This window comes from Theropithecus gelada, chromosome 12 (genome assembly GCF_003255815.1).
Source record: "Theropithecus gelada isolate Dixy chromosome 12, Tgel_1.0, whole genome shotgun sequence".
Lineage (NCBI taxonomy): Eukaryota > Metazoa > Chordata > Mammalia > Primates > Cercopithecidae > Theropithecus > Theropithecus gelada.
The window spans coordinates 46456991-46483643 of NC_037680.1; the positions used below are offsets into that span (position 1 = coordinate 46456991).

The 26653-nt window shown below is 36.9% G+C and overlaps 1 protein-coding gene and 2 pseudogenes across 2 annotated transcripts in view; 1 reads left to right on the forward strand and 2 right to left on the reverse strand.

Moving 5' to 3' along the window:
* Positions 1 to 26653, forward strand: part of UBR3 (ubiquitin protein ligase E3 component n-recognin 3) — a 229601-nt gene that overhangs the window by 198775 nt on the left and 4173 nt on the right. The window contains exons 31-35 of the mRNA XM_025403952.1: positions 5208 to 5310; positions 12863 to 13064; positions 13690 to 13734; positions 19658 to 19837; positions 26171 to 26380. Of these exons, the coding sequence (XP_025259737.1) occupies positions 5208 to 5310; positions 12863 to 13064; positions 13690 to 13734; positions 19658 to 19837; positions 26171 to 26380 (740 nt within the window). The remainder of the gene's footprint in view (positions 1 to 5207; positions 5311 to 12862; positions 13065 to 13689; positions 13735 to 19657; positions 19838 to 26170; positions 26381 to 26653) is intronic.
* On the reverse strand, positions 12492 to 13248 carry LOC112636401 (annotated as a pseudogene). Its single transcript, XR_003122175.1, has one exon. The product of XR_003122175.1 is annotated as a mitochondrial pyruvate carrier 2 pseudogene (transcript).
* Positions 23558 to 24653, reverse strand: LOC112636400 (annotated as a pseudogene).

The following is a 26653-nucleotide window of genomic DNA, read 5'->3' on the forward strand; positions in this document are numbered from 1 at the left end:
TCAGTAGAGATGGGGTTTCACCATGTTGGTCTCGATCTCCTGACCTCATGATCCACCCCCCTTGGCCTCCCAAAGTGCTGGGATTACAGGTGTGAGCCACCACACCTGGCAGGAAGTCTTCAGGATAACTCTTTAATGTCTCTATAACTTAATGATCAGTATGAGTATAGTAAGAAATAACCTACCAGTTTTAGATTTCTTGCATGTTTAGAAATAACTGACAGAGGGCTGGAGGTGGGTAGATCACGAGGTCAGGTCAGGAGATCGAGACCATCCTGGGTAACACTGTGAAACCCCATCTCTACTAAAAATACAAAAAATTAGCTGGGCATGGTGGCAGGAGCCTGTAATCCCAGCTACTTGGGAGGCCGAGGCAGGAGAATTGCTTGAACCCGGGAGTCGGAGGTTACAGTGAGCTGAGATTGTGCCATTGTCCTCCATCTTGGGCAACAGTATGAGACTCCATCTCCAAAAAAGAAAGAAAATAAATAACTGACAGAGATACACAGTTTCCAGGATGGTGCTGGAACATCTGTTTCAAAAGCATTTTTGATAAGATTTAGACATATGATAACTTTGATTTTAGTTTCTTTAAGTGGATATTCCTGAGGTCATAAAAATTGGCATAATAGTATCTGTGCGTGTGTGTTTGTGTGTGTGTGTGTGGTATTCATACACATCATGTGAAACTCAATTATATAATAAATTTGGAGTTATATTTTATAGAGTTTTTTTTTTCATAGTCTTAATGTTGACAAAGGTAGAAGGATTTCTTAAACCTTACTTTTTGGTTCTAGCTAGGAGTACTTATAATTAAGTCTTAGATTTTCTTAAGGACAAACTGGTCTTTCAGTGTTGTTTTCTCATTTTCAGTGATGATGTGTCTGTCTTGTGATTAATCACATTATAATACTTTAGACTTGTCACAGTTGTAAAGAATTTGATTAGATATTGCAGAAAATAGAATTTATCCCAGGTGAGTTGTCGCATGGGAACCTGCATGGGAAGAAGATGGTAGGAGCAAGTAGGTCAAGCACTGCTTTAGTAGTTAGAGTTGAGAGGTCAGTCTCTTTTGGGGAAGTGAAAGTAGGGCTGATTAATTGGCTTGCTTCTTGGTAATTGAACCAATGTGTCATTGTGACAGAGAGGGAAAAGTAGAAAATCATCATGAATTTTATGTTTATATTTATGATTTTTTCATAGAATTGTAAATATATAATGCTCAGCCTACTTTTAAAAATCCTATTGTATGTCAAGCACTTGTGCTAGCCTAGGTGGTTCAAAAATGTAAAGACACAATTGTCTTCTTCAGGGAGATCTGACCATCTAATGAGAGAGGAAAACATGAAAAGTAATTACAAAACTCTGTAAGAGATGCTAAAATTGAAATAGATAGCACAAGGTACAGATAATGCATAAAGTAAGGGGATAATCTGATCTTTCTGAGGTATCAGAACCTTACAGAGCAGCACATGAACTGGCTCTTGAAAGATGAATTGAGTTGGCCTGAAGGACAAAATGATACTTTTCTAGGCTGAGAGAACAGCTTGCAAAGACATGAGACAACATGACACTTTGGGGAATACTTGAAAAGAAAAGAAGGAAGGTTAAGAAATAAACCTGAAAAAGAAAATAGGCTAGCTCATGAAGGGCTTTCTATGCCTGTTCCTTCAGTGGTTCAACAATCAATTATGAGGTATTGTGAACAGATTTATTGATTAGACGGTTTGGAAGGGGTGAACCAAAAGGCATACAGCTGAGTGAGCATTCTGTTGAGCAATTTAGGTGGAAAACAATGTAGTGGCAGAGTGGGCCAGAATAGGATGGATCACAAGAGGCAGAACCAATAGGATTGGTAATCAATTGGATATGGAGGGCAAGGCTGTGGGAGATGAATCCCAAGTTTTTCCTTGGATGTTTGCATGGGTAGTGGTGTCATTCACTCAAATAGGAATTATAAAAGGAAATTAACATTGGAGCTGGGCTGGGCTGTAAATCAGGTTAGTCTGGGTGTATTGATTTTAAGGCCTGTTGAACATCTGAAGTACCACAGAGCCTTGTGAATTGTGAACTTAACAGGTAGAAGTGGGCCTGGGTAGTGTTTGCAGAATGAGAGGGAAAGAGGACTAACAAAGGATTCCTTTTCCTTTTTTTTATGAGAAATGTCACCTTTTAGGGTTCATTAGCAGAAGAAGGGCACATAAAAGTAACTGAGAAGGAACCGGAGGAAAGCCAGGGGAGAGTGGTATCAAATATTAAGGAAAGAAGAGAGAAGAGAGTTAAGAATATATGTTAATATATGTTTGTAGAGTGATGGTTTTATGTGGAGACCTTATGTTTCCAATGTATAATAATCTCTAATTTTAGTTGTAAAGTTTATAAATATTAAATTTGTTTCATATTTATACAAAACATGTATGTATCTACCTGTATGTAAGCCCAACTTACAAACATACTATAGATTTATGCTATGATTATAACTATTATATTACTATATAATGTACCAGAAAGATGATGCTATATTTATTTTACAGACCGTAAAACTAAGGTTAGTTAATTTATTTAAGGATACATGGCTAGTACAGACTTGGATTCAATGCAGGACTTCCTGGCTCCTCCCAGACAGTGGTGCTTCCTATACATAGATTGAAATCACAGCACACTTATAAATGAATTTAAAGGTATTTGTCTTTTCCAAATCTATTTTTATATGTGGATCAAACTTTAGAATTTTAAAATGTGTTATATTAGGAAAGGAGTTAATTTTTTTGCTATTATTCAAAATTTTAATATGCTTTCTTTATATAATTATTTTTCAACTTTTTAAATGTCATGCATGCAGTTGGTAGGTAATACATTTTTTAAAGTTGTTAACCTTTTGATTATGATTATAGATTCTCCTCATCCTGCATCTTTAATATTTGTCTGGCATAAGAGGCATTGTTGCTGCTAAATGAATATTACAGTTCTTTCTTATAAGACTAAATTTTGAAAACAAAATAATGAATAAATAACAATAAACAATGAATTTTATTAACAAATTGAAGTTATTAATGGTTATTTGGTCAGTTCTCAGAGAGAGAGAGAGAAAGAATCCTGTACTTTTATTTTAATCATAAAACCCCCAAGAAGTGGAGTGGTAGAAATAACTAAGAAATGGCAAATCTTGAATCCTATTCTTAGCTTTTAGAAAAACAATAAATTAAGAGTGAGCTGGCAAGGTACTTCCTTTCTCTGGGCCTATTTTCTTATCTATAGAATGAGGAAATGATGAAAAACTTTTCTTCTAACATTCTGAAATTCTTAAATTAGGATAGGGATTAGGAAAATAGGTGAATGTAACATTATTTTCTGTGTTGGCTGTGGTTTCAATGCAAAACAGGTTAGTACAATTGCAGCTTCTATGCTTTTGATTAAATTAGGGAAACTAAAATGATCCACCTTCATCTTGATAGGAGTTATTAAAATTAGCCCTTTGATCAAGTTAATACCTATATAAAAAGAATGCAGAACTCCTCACCGTGCAACTTGAGATAATCTTAATATTTTTCTGTGAGAAGAATTTAGTTTTTTAAACACTTTTAGGTTTTAGTCATTAAAACACTCATTAAAAGTAAAAATTATATGCTTAGTAATCTCTTATGTATAATTGAATTAAAATAAAATTTACCAATCTTTAGTCATGTTTTGCCTCTGCTAAAACTTCCCTTGTTCTCGGTATCATCTATGAAACCAGGTTAATATAAAAACTGGAAATTTGGGGAACTTACTTGCCCCAAAAGTGGGGGTTAATAGTATTACCCACCTAGAATTTTTGTGAAAATTAATTGAGATTATCAATCAGTGTAACATAATGCCTGGCACATAATAAGTAACTAAGTCATTAATAGAATGAAGAAATTTAAGGAAGATTTAGGCTACATATTGACTTATAAATAGAGGATGAAACAGGGTATTTAGATTCTTCTGTTTGTTAAAGAGAGATCAGATTGAAACTTACAAAAATATATTTCCTTTATCCTGCCCCATAGAGTAGAACATTTATTTTACTCAAATTACAGCTCTCATATGTTTTATAACAGCTTCCCAAAACTACTATACACATACACGCATATACACATAAACACACATGCACACCCCATACTACACCACTTGTATTGATGGATCTTGAGTAAGTTGACATAAAATATAGTTAATTTCTAGGTCTGCTGACTCAGAGCAGCAATATCTGGTCTAGTTTTAATTAGAAAGTAAGTAACAATAATAGGTTTGTGTCATTCAGTTAGCTTTTTTCCTAGATTTAAGAATGAATTTTAATCGTATGTTAAGAAGTATCATATCTGAATTTCTAAAATATATCGTTGTTTATAGACCAATTCAGTGGGCAGAGTTCGAAAATATTTTTTTAAGGGAAAAATTTTGATTTCCAAGTATCTTTGAGTATGTGTGGCAGAATAATTATTGTCATTTGTACCAAATGACAATTTATACCAAATGACAATTCTTGTCATTTATAACAAAAAAAGAAGAGATGCATCAGATACAAAAGCAATACTTACGGTTTTTTTTCCAGAATAATTTTAAACGTGATATTTTCTTCTAAATGTCATGAGCAGAATTTTGTTGAAAGCCAAGATTGGTAGATTATTGTTATAATTCAGATAGAAGAAATTTAAATAGTTGAAATGGTACCAAATAATACTCTATTTCAGTTACTGTTTCTTTATGTAGAATCCAAAGATGATGAATTCACTCTTCAGTCTAAACAAGGTTTAGAGGGACATATAAAGCAAAGAAAGAATTTCACCTAACAGTGAGCTATTAGGATGTTGTGGTTCATGTTACCCAGGGTAGAGGATTGAAGATAATAGTAAAGTTTGGTTAGGAGGAGACCACAATGGTGAGAAGTACAAATTGGCAAGGCTGCAGCATAAAGTCAAGGACAAGTATGTCTGTGATAGGAGATGAAAAAAACCATTCCTGTATTGAGCGTAAGGACAGTCCTGATTCTAGCACAGATTATTTGGATATGTATTTTAGAGTTTACTGTAAAAGAGAGTGTGAAGTAATTGGGACTTAAACTTGGTGAATTTTAATTGTCAGGATAGGAAACAGATTTCGTTATGAAATAACTAGAAATTTTGTCTGAATTTTGTTCTGGAACAAATGTGTGAACTTTCTAATTACCTTTCCTTCAATTTTTTCAGATCAGCTGTTTCATGTATTAGCCTTGCACATGCGGCTTTATAGCATTGACTCTGAGTATAATCCCTGGAGAAAGCTCACCCAGTTAGAAGAGATGAATCCACAGTAAGTATAATTGAAAGACTAAAATCAATTAAAACTCTTTATGAAAAATAGGTGTTAAATATAAAAATGGAATTGAAATTTCAATATATGTGATTTTTTTCACATTTTCTTTATGAAACACAGAAATATATCATAAGAATTGAAAACAGTTTACCATTATGCTGTCTGTAAAAATTGCATACAAATTTCCACCATGTGAGAAAACCTTTTTTTTTTTTTTTTTTAATACTTTAAGTTCTAGGGTACATGTGCGCAACGTGCAGGTTTGTTACATATGTATACATGTGCCATGTTGGTGTGCTGCACCCCTTAACTCGTCATTTACATTAGGTATATCTCCTAATACTATCCCTTCTCCCCCTCGCCACAATAAGACCCGGTGTGTGATGATCCCCTTCTGTGTCCAAGTGACCTCGTTCAATTCCCACCTATGAGTGAGAACATGCGGTATTTGGTTTTCTGTTCCTGCGATAGTTTGCTGAGAATGGTGGTTTCCAGCTGCATCCATGTCCCTACAAAGAACACGAACTCATCCTTTTCTATGGCTGCATGGTATTCCATGGTGTATATGTGCTACATTTTCTTAATCCAGTCTGTTATTGATGGACATTTGGGTTGATTCCAAGTCTTTGCTATTGTGAATAGTGCCGCAGTAAACATACGTGTGCATGTGTCTTTATAGCAGCATGACTTATAATCCTTTGGGTATATCCCCCGTAATGGGATGGCTGGGCCAAATGGTATTTCTAGTTCTAGATCCTTGAGGAATAGCCACACTGTTTTCCACAATGGTTGAACTAGTTTACAGTCCCACCAACAGTGTAAAAGTGTTCCTGTTTCTCCACATCCTCTCCAGCACCTGTGGTTTCCTGATTTTTTAATGATTGCCATTCTAACTGGTGTGAGATGGTATCTCATTGTGGTTTTGATTTGCATTTCTCTGGTGGTGAGTGATGATGAGCATTTTTTCATGTGTCTGTTGGCTGTATGAATGTCTTCTTTTGAGAAGTGTCTGTTCATATCCTTTGCCCACTTTTTGATGGGGTTGTTTTTTTCTTGTAAATTTGATTGAGTTCTTTATAGGTTCTGGATATTAGCCCTTTGTCAGATGAGTAGATTGCAAAAATTTTCTCCCATTCTGTAGGTTGCCTGTTCACTCTGATGGTAGTTTCTTTTGCTGTGCAGAAGCTCTTTAGTTTAATTAGATCCCATTTGTCAATTTTGGCTTTTGTTGCCATTGCTTTTGGTGTTTTAGACATGAAGTCCTTGCCCATGCCTATGTCCTGAATGGTATTACCTAGGTTTTCTTCTAGGGTTTTTATGGTTTTAGGTCTAACATTTAAGTCTCTAATCCATCTTGAATTAATTTTCATATAAGGAGTAAGGAAAGGATCCAGTTTCAGCTTTCTACTTAGGGCTAACCAATTTTCCCAGCACCATTTATTAAGTAGGGAATCCTTTCCCCATTTCTTGCTTTTGTCAGGTTTGTCAAAGATCAGATGGCTGTAGATGTGTGGTATTATTTCTGAGGGCACTGTTCTGTTCCATTGGTCTATATCTCTGTTTTGGTACCAGTACCATGCTGTTTTGGTTACTGTAGCCTTGTAGTATAGTTTGAAGTCAGGTAGCGTGGTGCCTCCAGCTTTGTCCTTTTGGCTTAGGATTGTCTTGGCAATGTGGGGTCTTTTTTGGTTCCATATGAACTTTAAAGTAGTTTTTTCCAACTCTGTGAAGAAAGTCATTGGTAGCTTAATGGGGATGGCATTGAATCTATAAATTACCTTGGGCAGTATGNCCTGCTTTCTCTTGTGGGCATTTAGTGCTATAAATTTCCCTCTACACGCTGCTTTAAATGTGTCCCAGAGATTCTGGTATGATGTATCTTTGTTCTCATTGGTTTCAAAGAACATCTTTATTGCTGCCTTCATTTCGTTGTGTACCCAGTAGTCATTCAGGAGCACGTTGTTCAGTTTCCATGTAGTTGAGCGGTTTTGATTGAGTTTCTTAGTCCTGAGTTCTAGTTTGATTGCACTGTGGTCTGAGAGACAGTTTGTTATAATTTCTGTTCTTTTACATTTGCTGAGGAGTGCTTTACTTCCAACTATGTGGTCGATTTTGGAATAAGTGTGATGTGGTGCTGAGAAGAATGTATATTCTGTTGATTTGGGGTGGAGAGTTCTGTAAATGTCTATTAGCTCAGCTTGGTGCAGAGTTGAGTTCAATTCCTGGATATCCTTGTTAACTTTCTGTCTCGTTGTTCTGTCTAATGTTGACAGTGGGGTCTTAAAATCTCCCATTATTATTGTATGGGAGTCTAAGTCTCTTTGTAAGTCTCTAAGGACTTGCTTTATGAATCTGAGTGCTCCTGTATTGGGTGCATATATATTGAGGATAGTTAGCTGTTCCTGATGAATTGATCCCTTTACCATTATGTAATGGCCTTCTTTGTCTCTTTTGATCTTTGATGGTTTAAAGTCTGTTTTATCAGAGACTAGGATTGCAACCCCTGCTTTTTTTTGTTTTCCATTTGCTTGGTAGATCTTCCTCCATCCCTTTATTTTGAGCCTGTGTGTATCCCTGCATGTGAGATGGGTCTCCTGAATATAGCAAACTGATGGGTCTTGACTCTTTATCCAATTTGCCAGTCTGTGTCTTTTAATTGGACCATTTAGTCCATTTACATTTAATGGTAATATTGTTATGTGTGAACTTGACCCTGTCATTGTGATATTAGCTGGTTATGTTGCTCACTAGTTGATGCAGTTTCTTCCTAGCATTGACGGACTTTACATTTTGACATGTTTTTGCAATGACTGGTACCGGTTGTTCCTTTCCATGTTTAGTGCTTCCTTCAGGATCTCTTGTAGGACAGGCCTGGTGGTGACAAAATCTCTAAGCATTTGCTTGTCTGTAAAGGATTTTATTTCTCCTTCACTTATGAAACTTAGTTTGCCTGGATATGAAATTCTGGGTTGAAAATTCTTTTCTTTAAGAATGTTGAATATTGGCCCCCACTGTCTTCTGTCTCAGAGAGTTTCTGCCGAGAGATCTGCTGTTAGTCTGATAGGCTTCCCTTTGTGTGTAACCCGACCTTTCTCTCTGGCTGCCCTTAACATTTTTTCCTTCATTTCAACTTTGGTGAATCTGACAATTGTGTGTCTTGGAGTTGCTCTTCTCGAGGAGTATCTTTGTGGCGTTCTCTGTATTTCCTGAATTTGAATGTTGGCCTCCTTTACTAGGTTGGGGAAGTTCTCCTGGATGATATCCTGCAGAGTGTTTTCCATCTTGGTTCCATTTTCCCCGTCACTTTCAGGCACACCAATCAGATATAGATTTGGTCTTTTCACATAATCCCATATTTCTTGGAGGCTTTGTTCATTTCTTTTTACTTTTTTCTCTACACTTCTCTTCTTGCTTCATTTCATTCATTTGATCTTCAGTCGCTGATACTGTTTCTTCCAGTTGATCGAGTCAGTTACTGAAGCTTGTGCATTTGTCACGTAGTTCTCGTGTCATGGTTTTCATCTCTATCAGTTCTTTTATGGTCTTCTCTGCATTGATTATTCTAGTTATCCATTCATCCATTCTTTTTTCAAGGTTTTTAGTTTCTTTGCGCTGGTTATGTAGTTCCTCCTTTAGCTCTGAGAAGTTTGATCGACTGAAGCCTTCTTCTCCCAACTTGTCAAAGTCATTCTCCATCCAGCTTTGTTCCGTTGCTGGTGATGAGCTACGTTCCTTCGAAGGGGGAGATGTGCTCTGATTTTTTGAACTTCCAGCTTTTCTGCACTGCTTTTTCCCCATCTTTGTGGTTTTATCTGCCTTTGGTCTTTGATGATGGTGTGGGTGTCCTTTTTGTTTGTTAATTTTCCTTCTAACAGTGAGGACCCTCAGCTGTAGGTCTGTTGGAATTTGCTTGAGGTCCACTCCAGACCCTGTTTGCCTGGGTATCAGCAGCGGAGGCTGCAGAAGATAGAATATTGCTGAACACCGAGTGTTGCTGTCTGTCTGATTCTTACTCTGGAAGCTTCGTCTCAGAGATGTACCCAGCTGTGTGAGGTGTGAGGTGTTGGTCTGCACCTAGTGGGGGATGTCCCACAGTTAGGCTACTCAGGGGTCAGGGACCCACTTGAGCAGGCAGTCTGTCCATTCTCAGATATCAACCTCCATGCTGGGAGAACCACTGCTCAACCTCCGTGCTGGGAGAACCACTACTCTCTTCAGAGCTGCCAGACAGGGACTTTACATCTGCAGAGGTTTCTGCTGCTTTTTGTTTAGCTATGCCCTGTCCCCAGAGGTGGAGTCTACAGAGGCAGGCAGGCCTCCTTGAGCTGTGGTGGGCTCCACCCAATTCGAGCTTCCCAGCAGCTTTGTTTATCTACTTAAGCCTCAGCAATGGTGGGCGCCCCTCCCCCAGCCTCGCTGCAGCCTTGCAGTTAGATCTCAGACTGCTGTGCTAGCAATGAGGGAGGTTCTGTGGGCGTGGGACCCTCCGGGCCAGGTGTGGGATATAATGTGGTGTGCGGTTTGCTAAGACCCTTGGTAAATCACAGTATTAGGGTGGGAGTTACCCGATTTTCCAGGTGCTGTGTGTCTCAGTTTCCCTTGGCTAGGAAAAGGAATTCCCTTTTCCCTTGTGCTTCCCAGGTGAGGCGATGCCTTGCCCTGCTTCAGCTCTTGCTGGTTGGGCTGCACCTGCTGACCAGCACTGACTGACTGACACGCCCCAGTGAGATGAACCTGGTACCTCAGGTGAAAATGCAGAAATCACCCGTTGTCTGTGTTGCTCACGCTGGGAGCTGGAGGCTGGAGCTGTTCCTATTCAGCCATCTTGGGCGCCCCCAGCAATACATTTTTTAATCAAACATTGTGTTAAGCATAGCAAATAATCAAGAATGGTAAGTAGATGTTCTAACACAGCAAGCTTGTGCTCCACAGTAATCTATTAGACTTCCTAATTTAGTGAAATATCTTAGTCTAGCACTATTTCTACTACCATGTTAGGACTAATGATAGTAACCTACATAGTTCCCTTATCTTTTCTCTCTTCTTAAATGAATCTGTCTCTTTTATTCTCTAACTCTGGAATTCTAAATAGAGCAGCTTCATGTAACTTCTAAGTTCCACAGCATTGTTTGTAAAGTAGTTTGTGTATGTGCATTTTTATTGGAAGAAAATAGTTATAAGATTCTCACAGGGCCTTATTATCTAGCCCCCCCCCCCCCCCACCTCCATAAAACTTGAAGAACATTAATATATCTTTTATTTTTTTCTTCTTCTGTCAAAATAATTTTCCCATGAAAAATGATAGCTAGCATGTAGTACACATTGACTACATGCTAAGTACTGTTTAAGTGCTTTGCATTTTTATCCTTTTAAACTTCATTATAGGCCAGGCGTGGTGGCTCATGCCTGTAATCCCAGCACTTTGGCAGGCCGAGGCAGGCAGATCATGAGTTCAGGAGATCGAGACCATCCTGGCTAACACGGTGAAACCCCACCTCTACTAAAAGTACAAAAATTAGCTGGGTGTCTGTAATCCCAGCTACTCGGGAGGCTGAGGCAGGAGAATGGCGGGAACCCGGGAGGCGGAGCTTGCAGTGAGCCGAGATCGCACCACTGCACTCCAGTCTGGGAGACAGAGCGAGACTCCGTCTCTAAAAATAATAAAATAATATAATAATAATAATAAACTTCATTATAACTGAGAGGTAGCTGTTATCATTTTCCAGACAAGGAAGCAGGCGCACAGAGATGAGGTAACTTAAGATTCACACCTTGTAAGTAAAAGCAGGCAGAATTTGAAAACATTTAGTTTGAACCCTGACCCTACACTACTAACATCTGGACCCAGGCTACGCTGTTTTTTGCCACACAAAAGCATTTTTTGAGAAATATAGGTAATTTTCTAGTATTAAATCTGTAAAAACTACTATAATATTGCTTACTGTACTCGCTTTGATCTCAATCTATCAAAACTCCACTAGAGATATTTCTTATAATAATATGGTGATCTATTTATTGGTAGTTGGATATACATAATGGGATAGCAAAAAATTAAAACATCTTAAGCATTAATCAATGAGAAATTGGCTAAATTATGGTTTATTCATACAATGGAATACTCTGTAGTAAAGAATAGAAAGTTTTCTATATTGTTACATAGAAAGAGCTCAGAGATGAATAACTAAAGGTAAGGCATAAATTCAGATAGGGGAGAAATAGTGGTATTTATATTGCTTATATATGTGTAAGATATTCTGGAAAGATACATAAATTACGTCTAGTCGTAGAAGTTGGGGTAGTGAATGTAAGATTTGGAGAAGATGGTGAAGAGACTTTTTTGCTAATGATATATTTTTTTACTTCTTGATTTTTAAACAGCATAGATACATTATTGCAACAATTAAATTTACAGAAAATAAAAAATGTATTTTGGGGGGAATAAGTAATGTTTTCACATTTTTCAACATTCAAACAGTACAAAAAGACTATGAAAAAATTTCCCTTTTACCCCTTTCCCTAGCCACTCAGTAGTTGCTATCAATCACTATCCGTTTCCTTTTTATTATTCCATAGACATTTTATGCCTATACAAATTCATGGGTGTGAAGGTATATATTTTTTTCTTTTAGCTCCCTTTTTGCACACTGTTCTACACCTTGCATTTTTCTGCTATTAATATATCTTGGAGACCATTTCATATTCAGTACATGAAGATCTTCCTCATTCTGTTTCACAGCTTCAGAACATTTCATTATATGATATATTGAGTGTATTTAATCAGTCCACTGTTAATAAACATTGGGATTATTTCTAATCCTTTGCCATTGATAAATGATACCACAGTGAATAATAGTACATATATGTTATTTTGCAGTTTTTCAATTATATTTTTAAGATAAATTCTTAGGAGTGATTTGCTGTGTCAACAGTTGCATACATTTATAGTTTTAATGGTTATTGTAAAACTGCCCTTCATTGAGTTTTACCAATTTATGTGAATACCAGTAATGTGTAAGTTACCCTATTATAAGTTACTTTGTATTATAAAACTATTTGATCTTTGCTTTGAGCTCTTTTGTCTGGGTACAAAAGATCACTCACTGTAGCAACTCAGTGTAGTTTTAATTTCTCCTGATGTTAAGCATTTTCCATAGTTGAGCCATTTGTATTTTTTTTTTACTGTTATTAAAACTTTATTTTTCTATTGAATCAAGCACTAGCTACCAGTTACAGTTAGTTTTATTGTGCCTTCCAAACGCACAGTTAGCTTTGCTTTATCAATAACCAAATAATAAACTAGGTCCCAATGGTTATGTCCACATCTAGACTGTTCAGGTGATCAGGAACTCTTTTTATTTGTGTGCTTTAGCTTTTAGTTCTTGGTTGTATCTCCAAATACGAAAAAGCTGAGAGGCTCCTGCTGTCCCCACAAAGAAATTAACAGCAAACAGATTCCAATTTTTTGGAATAATTACAAGTGAGTATCTTGACCAAATAAACCCTGTAGCCATCAAAACAGCAGATTGAGCTGTGCTAAGTTTTTCTGCAGGTCTGGCCATATCAGCCAATCCAGCACACACCAACCCCCATTTCATAATTGGAGCCCAGAAAAAAATTGTTCTGGGACCTGCTGGATGGTTGTACAACGGCCTCAATTTCTCGGGCAGCATCAGCTCCACTTTATCGAGGAGCTGGTGGTAGGTGGCCCGCAGGCCTCGGGCACCGGAGGCCGACATCGCCGCCGACGGATTGTGAGAGCGTGGCTCGATTCTCGTCCCCAGCTGACAACGAAGTGGAGCTAGTCCCTTTTCCTTGCCACGACGCCTGGCGTCCGCCTCTCGCCTGGAGAGCCCTTCCCGTGGCTCTCCCTGCCCCACCGTGAACCAAAAAGCTGAGGTCCGCGCCCGGCGAAGGTTGAGGGGCGGAGGCTGCCAACGGCCCGCCCCTGGCCCGCTCCTGGTCCGCAGCCCGCCCCGTGAAGGAGAGAGGGAGGAGGAGCCTTGGCAACAGGTGTCAAAACAATCACCTCACCGACTCCACCCAGCGCCCTACTGGCAGCGAGCTTACGCAGGCTGAGCTGCCCGCCAGGATTGGCTCGCCCCGAGGCGTGGGCGGGGTTAAGCGGAAACCTCCTCTTTTTCTCCCCTCCCCTCCCCCCACCCCGCACTCGAGGCCATGTTAGAGAAGGGAAAGTAAAGCTGCGCTGGTTCTTCTGCTCCTTAACTTTGATTAAGCAGACCTGTAGTTAAAATGGGCTTTTCGGGCCTTCAGTGCCTAAAGATGATGCTGCACCATTCTCTTCTTTTGACTGGAGGCTCGTGAGCGAGAGACTACAGAATTGAGTCGCTTCTCTCTCTACCCCTCTTTTATTCCTAGCGACTTAAGAATCTGGTTAGAGTGGCCCGAATGCCTTCTTCCAGGGTGAGAGCAGCCGCAGCACACACCAGCCTCAGTCCCCAGAGTGATCGTCATCTTGCGAGAAAAAGCCCATTTGTATTTTCTTTACTATGACACGCTTGTTATATAATACGTCTTTTGAAAATATTCGATTTTTTAAAAAGCCATCACCTCATGAGTTTTTCTTTGTTTAGAATAATATGTCACCTTTGTCCAAGTCAAAAACTGAGAAAATTTTATTTTATAAATGTTTCTTGCAGTAGGTTTTTTTCATCTTAGTGACCAACATTTGGACTTAAGGTCTGCTTCATAGGAGAGGCCAAGTAATACTGAAATATATCCTATGAGGTCTAGGGGAAAAAATGTGTTTATGTAGATCTTTGTTAATTTTTATTCATTGTTGGGTTTCCTATCATAAGCTGGAAAAATGTTGCTATTTTTCTACCATGGGCAGTTCCCATCTTCCCAAGTTATTTTGTGCATTACATGTAACAAATTCCCTCTCTCAGTAGAGCAAGATACAAAAATTGTAAACATACATGCACAAAATAACAGTGCTCCAAATTACATAAATAAATGACAGAATTGAAAGAAGAAATAGACAAATCTATAGTTATAGCTGGAGACTTCAATGTGCCTTCTTAGTAATCAATAACAAGTAGAGAGCAAATCAACTAGGATAAAAGAGACCTGAACAACACTATTATGACATAACTACATCTATAACTTCTCCAACAAACAGTAGAATATATATTATATACAACTACACATGGAATATCGTTCATTAGAATAAACCATATGTCAAGTCGTAAAGTATCAATTTTCAAAGAAGTTATAGAGCATTTTTTGACCACACAGAATTAAATTAGAAAATAACAGAAAATCATCAAATCTGTGATAAGCATCATAATTCTAAGTAATTTGTGGATCAAAGCAGAAATCACAAGGAAATTAGAAAAGATCTTTTTCCTTTTTGTTGAGACAGCGTTTCCCTCTGTTGCCCAGGCTCAAGTGCAGTGGTGTGATCTCAGCTGACTGCAACCTCTGCCGCCTGGGTTCAAGCAATTCTCCTCCCTCAGAGTCCTGAATAGCTGGGATTACAGGTGCCCAACACCATGCCTGGCTAATTTTTTTATTTTTAGTAGAGATGGGGTTTCACCACGTTGGGCAGGCTGGTCTTGAACTCCTGACCTCAAGTGAGCCACCCACCTTGACCTCCCAAAGTGCTGAGATTACAGGCATGAGCCACCTCACCCAGCCTAGAAAATATTTTTAACTGAGTAAAAATGTAAACACAATATACTGAAATTGTGGGATCCAGCCAAAGCAGTTCTTAGAGGGATATTTGTCACTTCAAATACTTTTTTTAAAAAAAGAAGGGCCAGGTACAGTGGCTCACGCCTGTAATCCCAGCATTTTGGGAGGCCGAGGAGTTTGAGACCAGCCTGGCCAATATGGTAAAACCCTGTTTCTACTAAAAATACAAACATTAGCTGGGCATGGTGGTGCGCACCTGTAGTCCCAGCTACTCAGGAGGCTAAGGCAGGATAATCACGTGAACTTGGGAGGCGGAGGTTGCAGTGAACAGAGATTGCACCACTGCACTCCAGCCTGGGCGACAGCGAGACTCTGTCTCAATAAATAAATAAATACATACATACATAAATACATAAAAATTAAAAAATTAAAAAGAAATATCTAAATCATTACCTAAGTTTCTACCATATGAAGCTAGAAATAGAGCAAATTAGACCTAAAGCAAGTACAAGAAAGGAGATAATAAAAATCAGAACAGAAATCAATGAAGTTGTAATGGCAAAACAGTAGAGAAAATGAATGAGTCCAAAATCCGGTTCTTTGCAAAAGTCTGTAAAATGGATAAACCTAGATGACAAGAGCTCAGCTGAACTGGAAGAGAGCTGATTGATAAGAAAAAAAAAGGAGGTGGTACAAATTACCAGTATCAGGAATGAAAGAGAAGAAGACATCCATATTGAGCCATAAGAGAATATATGGATAACATTTGCCAATAAATTTGACAACTTAGATAAAATGGATAAATTTCTTGAAAGATATAAATTACTAAAACTGACTCAAGAAGAAATAGAAAATCTGAATATATGTATACCAAGAAAATTTAATTTAGTTATCAAACCTACATAATTGTTACTCATCCAGAAAAGAAACATCAAGAACTTTATACCAACAAAGATAACATTGTGGTAAACTCTATGAGACATTTAAGGAAGAAATTGTACCAATACTCTTGAACCTATCTCAGAAAATAAAGGAAGAAGGAACACTTCTGAACTCAATTTATGAGGCCAGTTTTATCCTGATAGTTGAACCAGGTGTTACGAAAAAAACTACAAACCCATGTCTCCCATGAACATAGAAGCAAAAGCCTTCATAAAATATTAGCAAAAAAAAGGATAATACACTATAACCAAATGGGTATTTTTCTTTTAGCTTTATTGAGGTACAAGAAATATTTGAGTTATAAATATTAAGGACAAGTAAAAATTATATATATTTATCATATACAATGTGTAATGTTTTGATATATGTATACATTGTATATGATGACCACAATCAGGCTAATTAACATATCCATCATCTCACATAGTTATGTTTTCTGATGAGAACATTTAAGATCTACTCTGTTAGCAAATTTCAAGTATACAATACAGTATTATTAAATATAGTCACCATGCTATACATTACCTCTCCAGAACTTACTCATCTTATAACAGAGTTTGTATCCTTTGACCAACATCTCCCCATTTCTCCCAGACCCTGGTAACCACCATTCTACTCTGCTTCTACTTTTTAAGATTCCAGTATGAGATCATGCAGTATTTGTCTCTCTGTGACTGGCTTATTTCATTTAACATAATGTCCTTCAGATTCATTAATGTTGTGACAAATGACAGCATTTCCTTCTTTTCTTAGGTTGAGTAATATTTCATGTGTATACAGTCATACCTCGCTATCTGTAGGGGATTTGTTCCAGGAACCTCCCCGCAGATACTAAAAGCCTTAGATGTTCAAGTCCCTTACATAAAATAGTGTAGTATTTGCTTATAACATATGCACACCCTCCCATATATTTTAAATCATCTCTACCCTAGATTACTTATAATACCTAATATAATATAAATGCTTTACAAATAATTATATTGTATTATTTGTGTTTTATTTTTTTAAATATTTTTGATGTATGGCTGGTTGTGGAACTCATGAATACAGAGGGCTATTTCTTTATTCACTCATCCATCAATGGACACTTAGGTTCATTAACATCTTTGCTATTGTAAGTAATGCTGCATTGAACATGAGCATGACCAAATGGGTTTATCCTGGAATGCACAGTTGGTTTGACAACAAAAGTCAATTAATTTAGTTCACATATTAATTGGATAAATGGGAGAAAAACCATATGATCATTTCATTTGTCAAAGAACACCATTTAGCAAAACCTAATGTCCTTTCATGGTAAAAACACTCACAAAGCTAGGAATAGAAGGGCATTTTCTCAGCCTGATAAAGAGCATATCAAAAACTCTTAGCTAACATCATACTTAATAGTGAAAGACAGGAACAAGATTGGAACAAGACAAGGATGCCTGCTCTCACCACTTTTAGTATTGTACTAAATTTTCTAGCAAGGCAGGTAGGCAAGAAAAAGAAAAAAAGACATCCAGATTGGAAAGGAAGAGGTGAAACAGTTTCTGTTTGCAAATAAAATGACCTTACCTCTAGAACACCATAAGGAATCTCCAAAGAAACCTGTTAGAGCTAATAAACAAGTTCAGCAAGGTTGTAGGATACAAGATAGATGTACAAAAATTTCATTGTATTTTTATACACTAGCAGTGAGCGATCTGAAAATGAAATTAATTCAATTTATAATAGGGGTGATGAAAATATTTTGGAATTAGATACTGGCAAGGGTTGCACAATTTCATGAATATACTGAAAACCACTGAATTGTATATATTAAAAGAGTAACATTTATGGTATGTGACTTATACCTAAAATTTTTTTCTAGCTGTGTGAAAAAAGACTTGTATCCAGAATGTGTCAAAAATTCTTTTAACTCATGTAAGAAAACAAAAACCCAGCACAAAAGTGGGCAAAATACTTGAATAGATACTTCTTAAGAGAATATATATGAATGGCCAACAAGTAGATGAAAAGATACTCAACATCTTTGTTCATTAGAGAAGTACCAATTAATATCACAAGTGATAATACCAAGTGTTGGCGAGGATTTGAAGTCCTAGAAGTCTTATTCACTGGAATGCAAGATGGTATAGTCAATTTGGATAAAGGTTAGCAGTTTTTAAAAATATTAAGCATATGCTTACTGTCCAACCCAGCAGTTCTGCTAAGTATCAGCCAGAAGAAATGAAAACATATTTCTACATTTAGACTTCTAAATGAATGTTCAAAATAGCCTGATTCATAGTCAAAACCTGGAAACAACCATCAACAGGTGAATGCATGAACAAAATGTGGTATATAACATGAATGAGTCTCAAAATAAGTGAAAGAGGCCAGGTACAAAAGATTACATCCTGTATGATTTTATTTACATGAAGTTTTTAAAAAAGCCAAAACTATAATAGTAGAAATATCAGTGACTGCTTGGGTCCAAAGAGTAGGGGCCAGGATTGACTGCATAGGAACGTAAGCAAATTTTAAGGCGTGATGGAATTATTCTGAAACTATTGTGGTGGTGGTTGCATGACTATACATTTACCAAAATTCATTAAACTATACATAAAATGGTTGAATGTTATGGTATGTGGATTTATAGCTCAGTAAAGTTTTTTTAAATGCCTTCTTTAACTATATAAATGGAAGATTTGTAACTTTATTTCTAGAGATTTGAAAATTAACATCTTTCTCAGTCTGCATATTTTTCTTTTTCATCTGCATTTCTTCTTTGTAGTATATTTCAGAATTTTGTACTTAATGTGCATAATTAGTTTGGCAGACCTTTGTTGAATGTCTGCTATGTGCCAAGCGTTAGGAGGACAGAGTTCCTACTTCCAGAGAACTCACAATCTTATGGAGAAGGCAAATTTGTTTTTAAAGTAATTAATAGGAAACATAAATGCAAGAATAGAAGTGTTGACAAGGTATGGAAGAACTAATTAATCTGAATGGAGCTGGGTGGTCTGAGGTTTCATTAAATGGTGTCAGGGAAGGCTTCCCTAGTGAGCTGGAATTTGGAGGATAATAGGAATTGATTCCGTGCACAAGGGAGAGTAGACACATTAGCTTCCTATGTGGTCTTTCAGTTAAATAAAGAGGGATTGGGGAATATATTTCTGTGTTTATAAGACTAATAAGCTTCTTTAAAAATCAACTTTTAGGATATGAGTTCTTGGTCACTGATATATCTGGCACTTTCATTAGCAAATAGAGCTTCGGATTACCTGGCTGCTAACAACCCCACCCCCCTTTTTAAAACTGATTTTGTTTCACACTTATTCAAAGTCTAGGCACGTTAATTAGCACCGTCTCTTGTGAATTTTGTGTTTTTACTGTTGTTCCTTATCCACACTGACAACCTACACGTTTTAAACCAGAAATACCTTTCTCTTTGCTCCAAATTAACATTTGCTTTCACAGAGTAGCTAGGTTCCATAGAATTATTAGATATGTAACGACTCTATTTAAAAAATAAATATATGAAAGAAGCAGATGACATTTAGGAGTTATATTTCAAAGAGATGTATTTTGAGGATATTTAGATATAACAGCTAGGAACCTTTTTCTCTCTTGTTTCTCCTACTCCCTTCATGTTTTTTCAGTTGACTCAGTTAAGAAAGTTTTATTGTCTTAAAGTAATTGATGAGGATGACCCTTAAAATCTATGTAATAGGAAATGTTCTTGATGAAATATTTTGAGAATTTTCTATTTCATGTCTAAAAGGAAGAAGAAGAATTTTCAGTTCTTGCCAGCTGCCTGGGACTTCTGCCAACATTTTACCAAACAGAACATCCATTCATCAGTGCCTCCTGTCTGGATTGGCCGGTTCCAGCATTTGATATTATAACTCAGTGGTGTTTTGAGATAAAATCGTTTACTGAAAGACATGCAGAACAAGGAAAGGTATGTTAAAAGAGTTGTACTAACTTGCCATGGTGGTGATATGCTAATAGGTAAGAGAATAATGAAGACTGTTAAATTTTAGGTCATCTGTGTTTGACAGCAATTATAAAACTTGATTAAATTGAAAAAATGGTTTACTTATGTAAATTGCATTTATGAGTATAATGGCAGAAATATTTTAGCTAACAAAGATGAGGCATTAGTCAACACTTTTAGTTTGTTTGGGGTCAGCAGATTTTTATTGAACACCTTAAGTAATCATAGCATTAGACTTGGTAGATACAAAGGAATTATAAGATAGACAAGGAATTGTGTTTTTGTTTGAAGAACTGACTTATATTTTTAAAACAAATTGGACTAGCAGATCTAAAAGGTCATGTCTTTAACTTTAAAATTTGTTGGGCCTAGTGCTACTGGCTCAGCTAGTGAAAGGGTTTGTATTGAAGATGAATAGAGTGGGAACAGCAGTGAGTGGCTGTGTATGCCATGGTTGGAGGCTCAGAATTCTAGAACTACAGTTTTTAAAAAATTGAATAACGTGATGAAAGTATTTTGGGGAGTAATTCTCGTGTCTTTTTGGTGGATAAATTAAGGATAAAGGGAAGCCAGAAAATATTTAGGTGGTGAAGAAAATCTAGACTATTTTTCTGATTGTAAAACTTAGAAAGTAACTAATGTAAGAGACATTTGAGAAAAATATAGGACTTGGTGACCAGATGTACATGACTTTAAGATCTTGAACTCCAATCATTAGGAAAGTAGTGTCTAGTATATATAGCTACAGTAGGAACATGACGTTGCTTAAACACCACTGATGATGCCCCATTGCCTATGGAAGAAGGTACAGACTCCTTACATGGCATTCAAGGATCTTCACCATCTTGCTTGCCTTTCCATCTCATTGTATACCCCTCCTGTGCCATTATCTTGCTCAAATCACAAAAGCATGTTTCATAAATATGCTATACATTTTTAAACTTCTAGAACATTACTTATTGCTATTACTAAAGCAACCTTCCTACCCTTCTGTTGAATTAATAATCACTGTTTGCTAAGTAACATTTACTTTTGCTAAGATAAATGTGACTTCCTCCGTGAAGATTTGTCTGATAGTCCATCTTCCTTACATCCTAATCCCTTTTTTTCTGTTGTTCTATAAGGCTGTACTTTTTTGACTGTCTCTAACAGTTGGCATGTTTATTACATTTGTTTCTTTAATGTATCTGAATGCGGGCTCCATGAAGCAGAAATTGTTTCTTATTTATCCCCAGTTTCTAGAAAGTGTCTCATATAGACTAGTCACCTAATAAATATTTGTGGAACAATTAAGTTGTGGGGTGGTGTCATTGGCAGAAATAGAACTTGTGAAAGGGGAGCCAAGTTTCAGGGAAAATGAGAATTTTAATTTTGAACATCAAAAGGACAATAAAAAATTAATATTTCAGATGGATATGTCAGACGATTTAATTTTTAAAACATTGAAGTGAAAAATAAAAGCAAGATAAGCATAAGTTATAAATGTCTCTGCTTTTGTTCTTTTCCATTTTTTGCTGAAATCCTTAAAAAGATGCTATCTCATTTTATACCCTTTTTTTAAAAAAAAAAAGGAAAGGGAAACTCAAGAAGTTAACTGAACCTTGCATATTACATATACAAATATCTTCCTAATAATTTCTTTATTCACAGAGCATATAGCAATAATTTGACATCATACTTTGATGTCTGAAAACCTATGCAGAATGACATGGAGTAAGAGATGGGTATAATTGTAGAACCAAGGCAGGGAAAAAAGTAATGAGCACACCCAGAGTTTGTCTTCATATGAGCCATAGGTTAAAATCAAGCCTACATTTTAGATGAATGATTATTGGTATGTATGCTGATGGAAAACAATAATTTATCATTTTAAAATGTTTAATCTTTTTTATATAATTAGGTGATAATTATTTTAGAGGCAGTGTAGTAGACATTTGATTAATTTATTAATTTATGCTAACAGAATTTTTGCCAGTTATGTAAGTAGTGCACCACCATTTGACCTGCATCCCCACTTGTGTCCCTGCTCCACTCTTGTGTTCCTAATCCTGATCCTGACCCCTAGGTCAACCAGATTCTCTTTCTCAGGAAGGTTAATCTGTATAGAGAGACCTAGCAGGGTAAATGGTGACAGGAGCTGTGTAGTCCAACAGCACTACCCTTGAAAAACTGTCTGTGAATTCTACTTCTGAATTTTTGTATCAGTTAAGATTCTTTGTTCAGAAACAACAAAATCCAGTTCTGATTTAAAATAAGGAAAACCAAAGCAAACTATGACAGAAAAAAAAAAAAAAAAACAAGATTCATTGGAAGCATACTTGGTAATGTGCAGAATTGAAGAGCTTAACTGTCATCACTTGGGAAGAAGAGAAACCACAAAGATCTCTGGTCTGTTTTCTCTGAAGTGCTGCCACCAGATAACTAAGCTTCAACCATTTTCCTTCCATCCGTTTGCATGCTCAAGGTTCAGATTCCTGGGAGAGAGAATCTGGTTGGCCTAACTCTTGTAATACATATACCCTAGTGGTGGGGCAGGATCTTGTGTTGGGGGCAGCCCCATCAGAACTGTATGGAGCAAGAGCAGGGGTTATTTTCCAAAACAACTTATAATGTTATTAATATAAGAAGGCAGCACAGGATGCTAGGAGGATTTAAAAAACAAACTGGTGGCCCACTACTTTCACATCTTACCTGCCTGGCACATACACACCCTTCTTCTCATTCACAGAATTTCACTTCTGCTGTTCAAAATGATGTAACCATTTTACTTAAGACTGCAAATGCATCTGTGACTTTTCCAAATAAGCAACCTGTTGTCACATGTAGTCCTTACATCATCAGGCCTCTCTGCATCCAGTAGCTCTGAGAGATGTCCATTGTTCCTATCATTTGTTGTACTCACACCCAGATGGTCTGGAACATTTTAATTAGTACCAACTCTCACTGAATTCAATAGTAAGAGAATGAAAATGTTGCAAAGATATATGACACAGTAAGCAAGATTTGCAAGTAGTCATAAAGCTGCAGCTAATATACAAATATATATGACTTTATTATTTTACCATCCGTGATCCAGCACACCTCACCTGATTGGATTTGTTTGAGCAAGGATGTGATACCAAACTTTATTCTGAGAGGGCTGAGCTTCTGGTGATTGGTTCTGTCTTGTTTCTATAAGGCTGTAATCATTCTGTGTTAAATTTCTGCCTTTCAAGCTTGGTCTATGGTGGGGTGGCAGTAGGCATTTTTAAATTCCAAAATATTGCTCTACCAATTGTATGGCAACATTTTTATTCTTCTTGATAGTCATGGTCAATCCCTCCAGGCAATGCGATAAGCTATCCTTGTGATGTGGATGGCGTATACCACAAATGTTCCTAGTGGTCTGAGGAACATAGAATGGTCAGATGACGTTTAGTTTCTAATTCAGTATAACCAGTGTTATAAACTGTACTAGAGGATAGATAGTACATAGCTCCCTTAGCTTGTAAATCCACAGAAGAATCCAGAATAGCAGTGAAGCAGAAATTTGCAACCAAATTTTTTTTTTCCGTTTTAATGTTTACAATTTAATAAATCTCTTGATTGCAGACATGTAAGGCTGTTTGGTAGTATTCAGAAACATCACAGTAATGGCAAGTTTTTCAGTTGGTATGTAGTCTTCAATAAATATCTATGAAACTGTCAAACCAGTATGACTGCATTTATACCTCCATAATTTTCAGGATTGTTGGTAACCAGAGCATATTTTCCCCAAATAACCTTGCCTCCTTCTGTCACAGGGCCCAACTCACTCACGTTTACCTCAGTAACAGTACCTTTGGTAATAACACCCAAAGTTATATACATTGGGAATGAAGGACCCTTCTTTACACCAAGTATTGTTAGGCAAAAGGTGGCTCTCAGTTCAGGATGTTACATGGGCTTTCTTGAAACGCAAGCCCATTGGCCTGATGAATGTTCCATAGATACATAGTTTTCTTGTAAAGCCATCTCCAACAAAGTAGACTTTAGTAACCATCCTCTTCCATGCCTTCTTCTTTCTCTTTCCTGTTGGAATAACTTTTTTTTTTTTTTTTTTTTTTTTTTTTTGAGACACAGTCTCGCTCTGTTGCCCAGGCTTGAGTGCAGTAGAGCGATCTTGGCTTACTGCAACCTTTACCTCCCGGGTTCAGGTGATTTTCCTGCCTTGGCCTCCTGAATAGCTGGGATTACAGGCGCCTGCCACTATGCCCAGCTAATTTTTGTATTTTTAGTAAAGACAGGGTTTCACCATGTTGCCCAGGCTGGTCTTGAACTCCTGACCTCAAATGATCTGCCTACCTTGGCCTCCCATAGTTCTGGCATTACAGGCATGAGCCACTGCACCTGGCCCTGTTGAAGTAACTTTTAACACTCTGTTTCTCCCTAGGCAGGTACTTTTAGACAGAAGGACTTTCCATTTTCCCACTTTCTCTTTTCATTTCTGCTTAATCATACTGGAAAGTACATTAGCTCGAGGTTGTCCCTCTCTGTCCAGCAGACAGGCAGGTACTGCTCCCTGTGGAGTCTTTTTTTTGTTTGGTGCTTCTTTTTTCATGCATCTTGATAGTCTTTTTCATTTGTATTTTCTCAGCATGGTGCTGTTTAAGATAAAGCTTAGCCTTCAGACCAATCATTTTCTTTGCCTTCTTTGAATGTTCATAAGCCTCTCAACTTTCCTTCTTTCCTTTTCTCGTAGTAATCCAAATGATATCCATTAGCATTCACAGTGTAATTCAATATATTTGTTCTGTGGCATGGCACAGGCACAGCCCCTGGGGTGTGAAAATGCTCTCAATTTTTGGGTCTCAGAGACCCATGAGCAAACTCCACACAGGCCGCAACAGGAAAGGCAAGACCGAATTTTAGGTGTAATCATGAGAGTTGCTACAACTGTTAAATACTTTCCACCTCTTGTTTCCCAGACATATGTATTCCAGTTGCGAGAAAGGTCACCCATATATACTGGTTGCTGTTTAGAGCATACACATTCTGTAGGTGTTTTCTTCCAGCTGGTGCCATCTAAAAATTTGTAAATTTCACGAATTTCATAATTTTTATGGCACTGAAAAAAACGGTTTTGTAGTTCATGATTTAAAATACCACTGCCTTTTTCAGATGATTGAGTATATGTTAAGATCAGTGAATTCCATGGACATCCACCTGTTGCCTTACATCTCTCTTCATGAGGGAAATTATTGGAGGTAATGTGCTATGGGCTACTGGATAACATGCAGCCTAACCTATAATAAGTGTCAAGTTCAGTGAGGACAAATTGTTATCCCCTCCCTTTAATGGAAGGGTTCCACTGTAATCAACTCATTTCAGAATGTGCCATCCTTGGGGTCCAGGGTTGGGCACTGAGTACTGGCAAATGATATATTGTATACTGTTCTTATAATTGCTTCCATGGACACTTTATCCATTAACTTGTTGATGAGGAACAAGCTAGCTTAGTTACTCCACTGATTTAGGTAGATTATGGCTGCATGTAGGTAACGTGATATGATCTCCACTTAAATTGACTATTACTTAGTTTCTTAAGGTGATAGACTCACACTACATTTTATCTGTTTTAAGTGTGAATGGAGTAGCATCTAGAAAAATTCAATGCTGTTGCCAGTATTTTTATACAGCTGCAAATAGTTAATAAAGCATACCCTTCAGGGAAATTTAACTTGAAATTTTTTTTATTCTTAAAGCAAGAAATGTATGGAAAGAATTCTAACCCAGCACTTACGGATATAAAAGATCTTAAGAGCTTGAGGTGTAATGAATTGTACATATTCTAGGAAGGAGAGTCTACATTATAAAGTATTAAAGTAGAAAAAATGAGTTATAACCATGATCTCCCCTAAAGAAAAAGCTAAAGAATTGTTTGAGAATGGTCAAAACTTGGTTTTAAAAAATATGTAACTTTTAAAAACCTTTGCACTATGCATGTTTAAAGTCAAATACAATTAGATGTATTTTCCCTGCATGCTTAGAGATGGTATTTTTCTTTTAAAGTAATAACAAGTTTAAATGTTTTAGGTTGCTTAATCTAAAAAATTAAATCATATTGTAATTGGAAACGATAATACATTAAAATAGATAATGGTAACTGTTGAACTACTATTTTAGTCATGTATAAAATGGAAATGAGAGGAGTGTTAATGAAGAAAATAAGCCACATTCTTGGAGGCAGATTTTTCTTTCTGTAAAAATACCTTTAAAAAATATATTGTGTTAGTGACTTAAATACATAAAACTAATGAATATTTTTGGATGTTTTAGGCCTTGCTTATCCAAGAGTCAAAATGGAAATTACCGCACCTACTACAGTTGCCTGAGAATTATAACACCATTTTTCAGTACTACCACAGAAAAACCTGTAGTGTCTGCACCAAGGTTCCTAAAGATCCTGCTGTTTGCCTTGTGTGTGGTACTTTTGTATGCCTGAAAGGACTTTGCTGCAAGCAACAAAGTTACTGTGAATGTGTATTGGTAAGCAATAATAGATAATACAAAATTTATGAAAACATAGATCTCATAGCACAAGGAAAATATGGTCAAGCCAGCTCTTCATATTTAACTACTCTTTGAATTAAGTATATAATACATACAGGGATTGTGTGTTTTTTAATCCAGTAGAACAGTAAAAAAACAAAGTCTCTGAGGTTTTAAGTGAGTAAATCCTTCCTTAAGTACAATTCTAGTTCTCCTTTCACCTACTATCCTTTAATGGTATATACTTGGGAATGTGCTGTGAAACAAAAG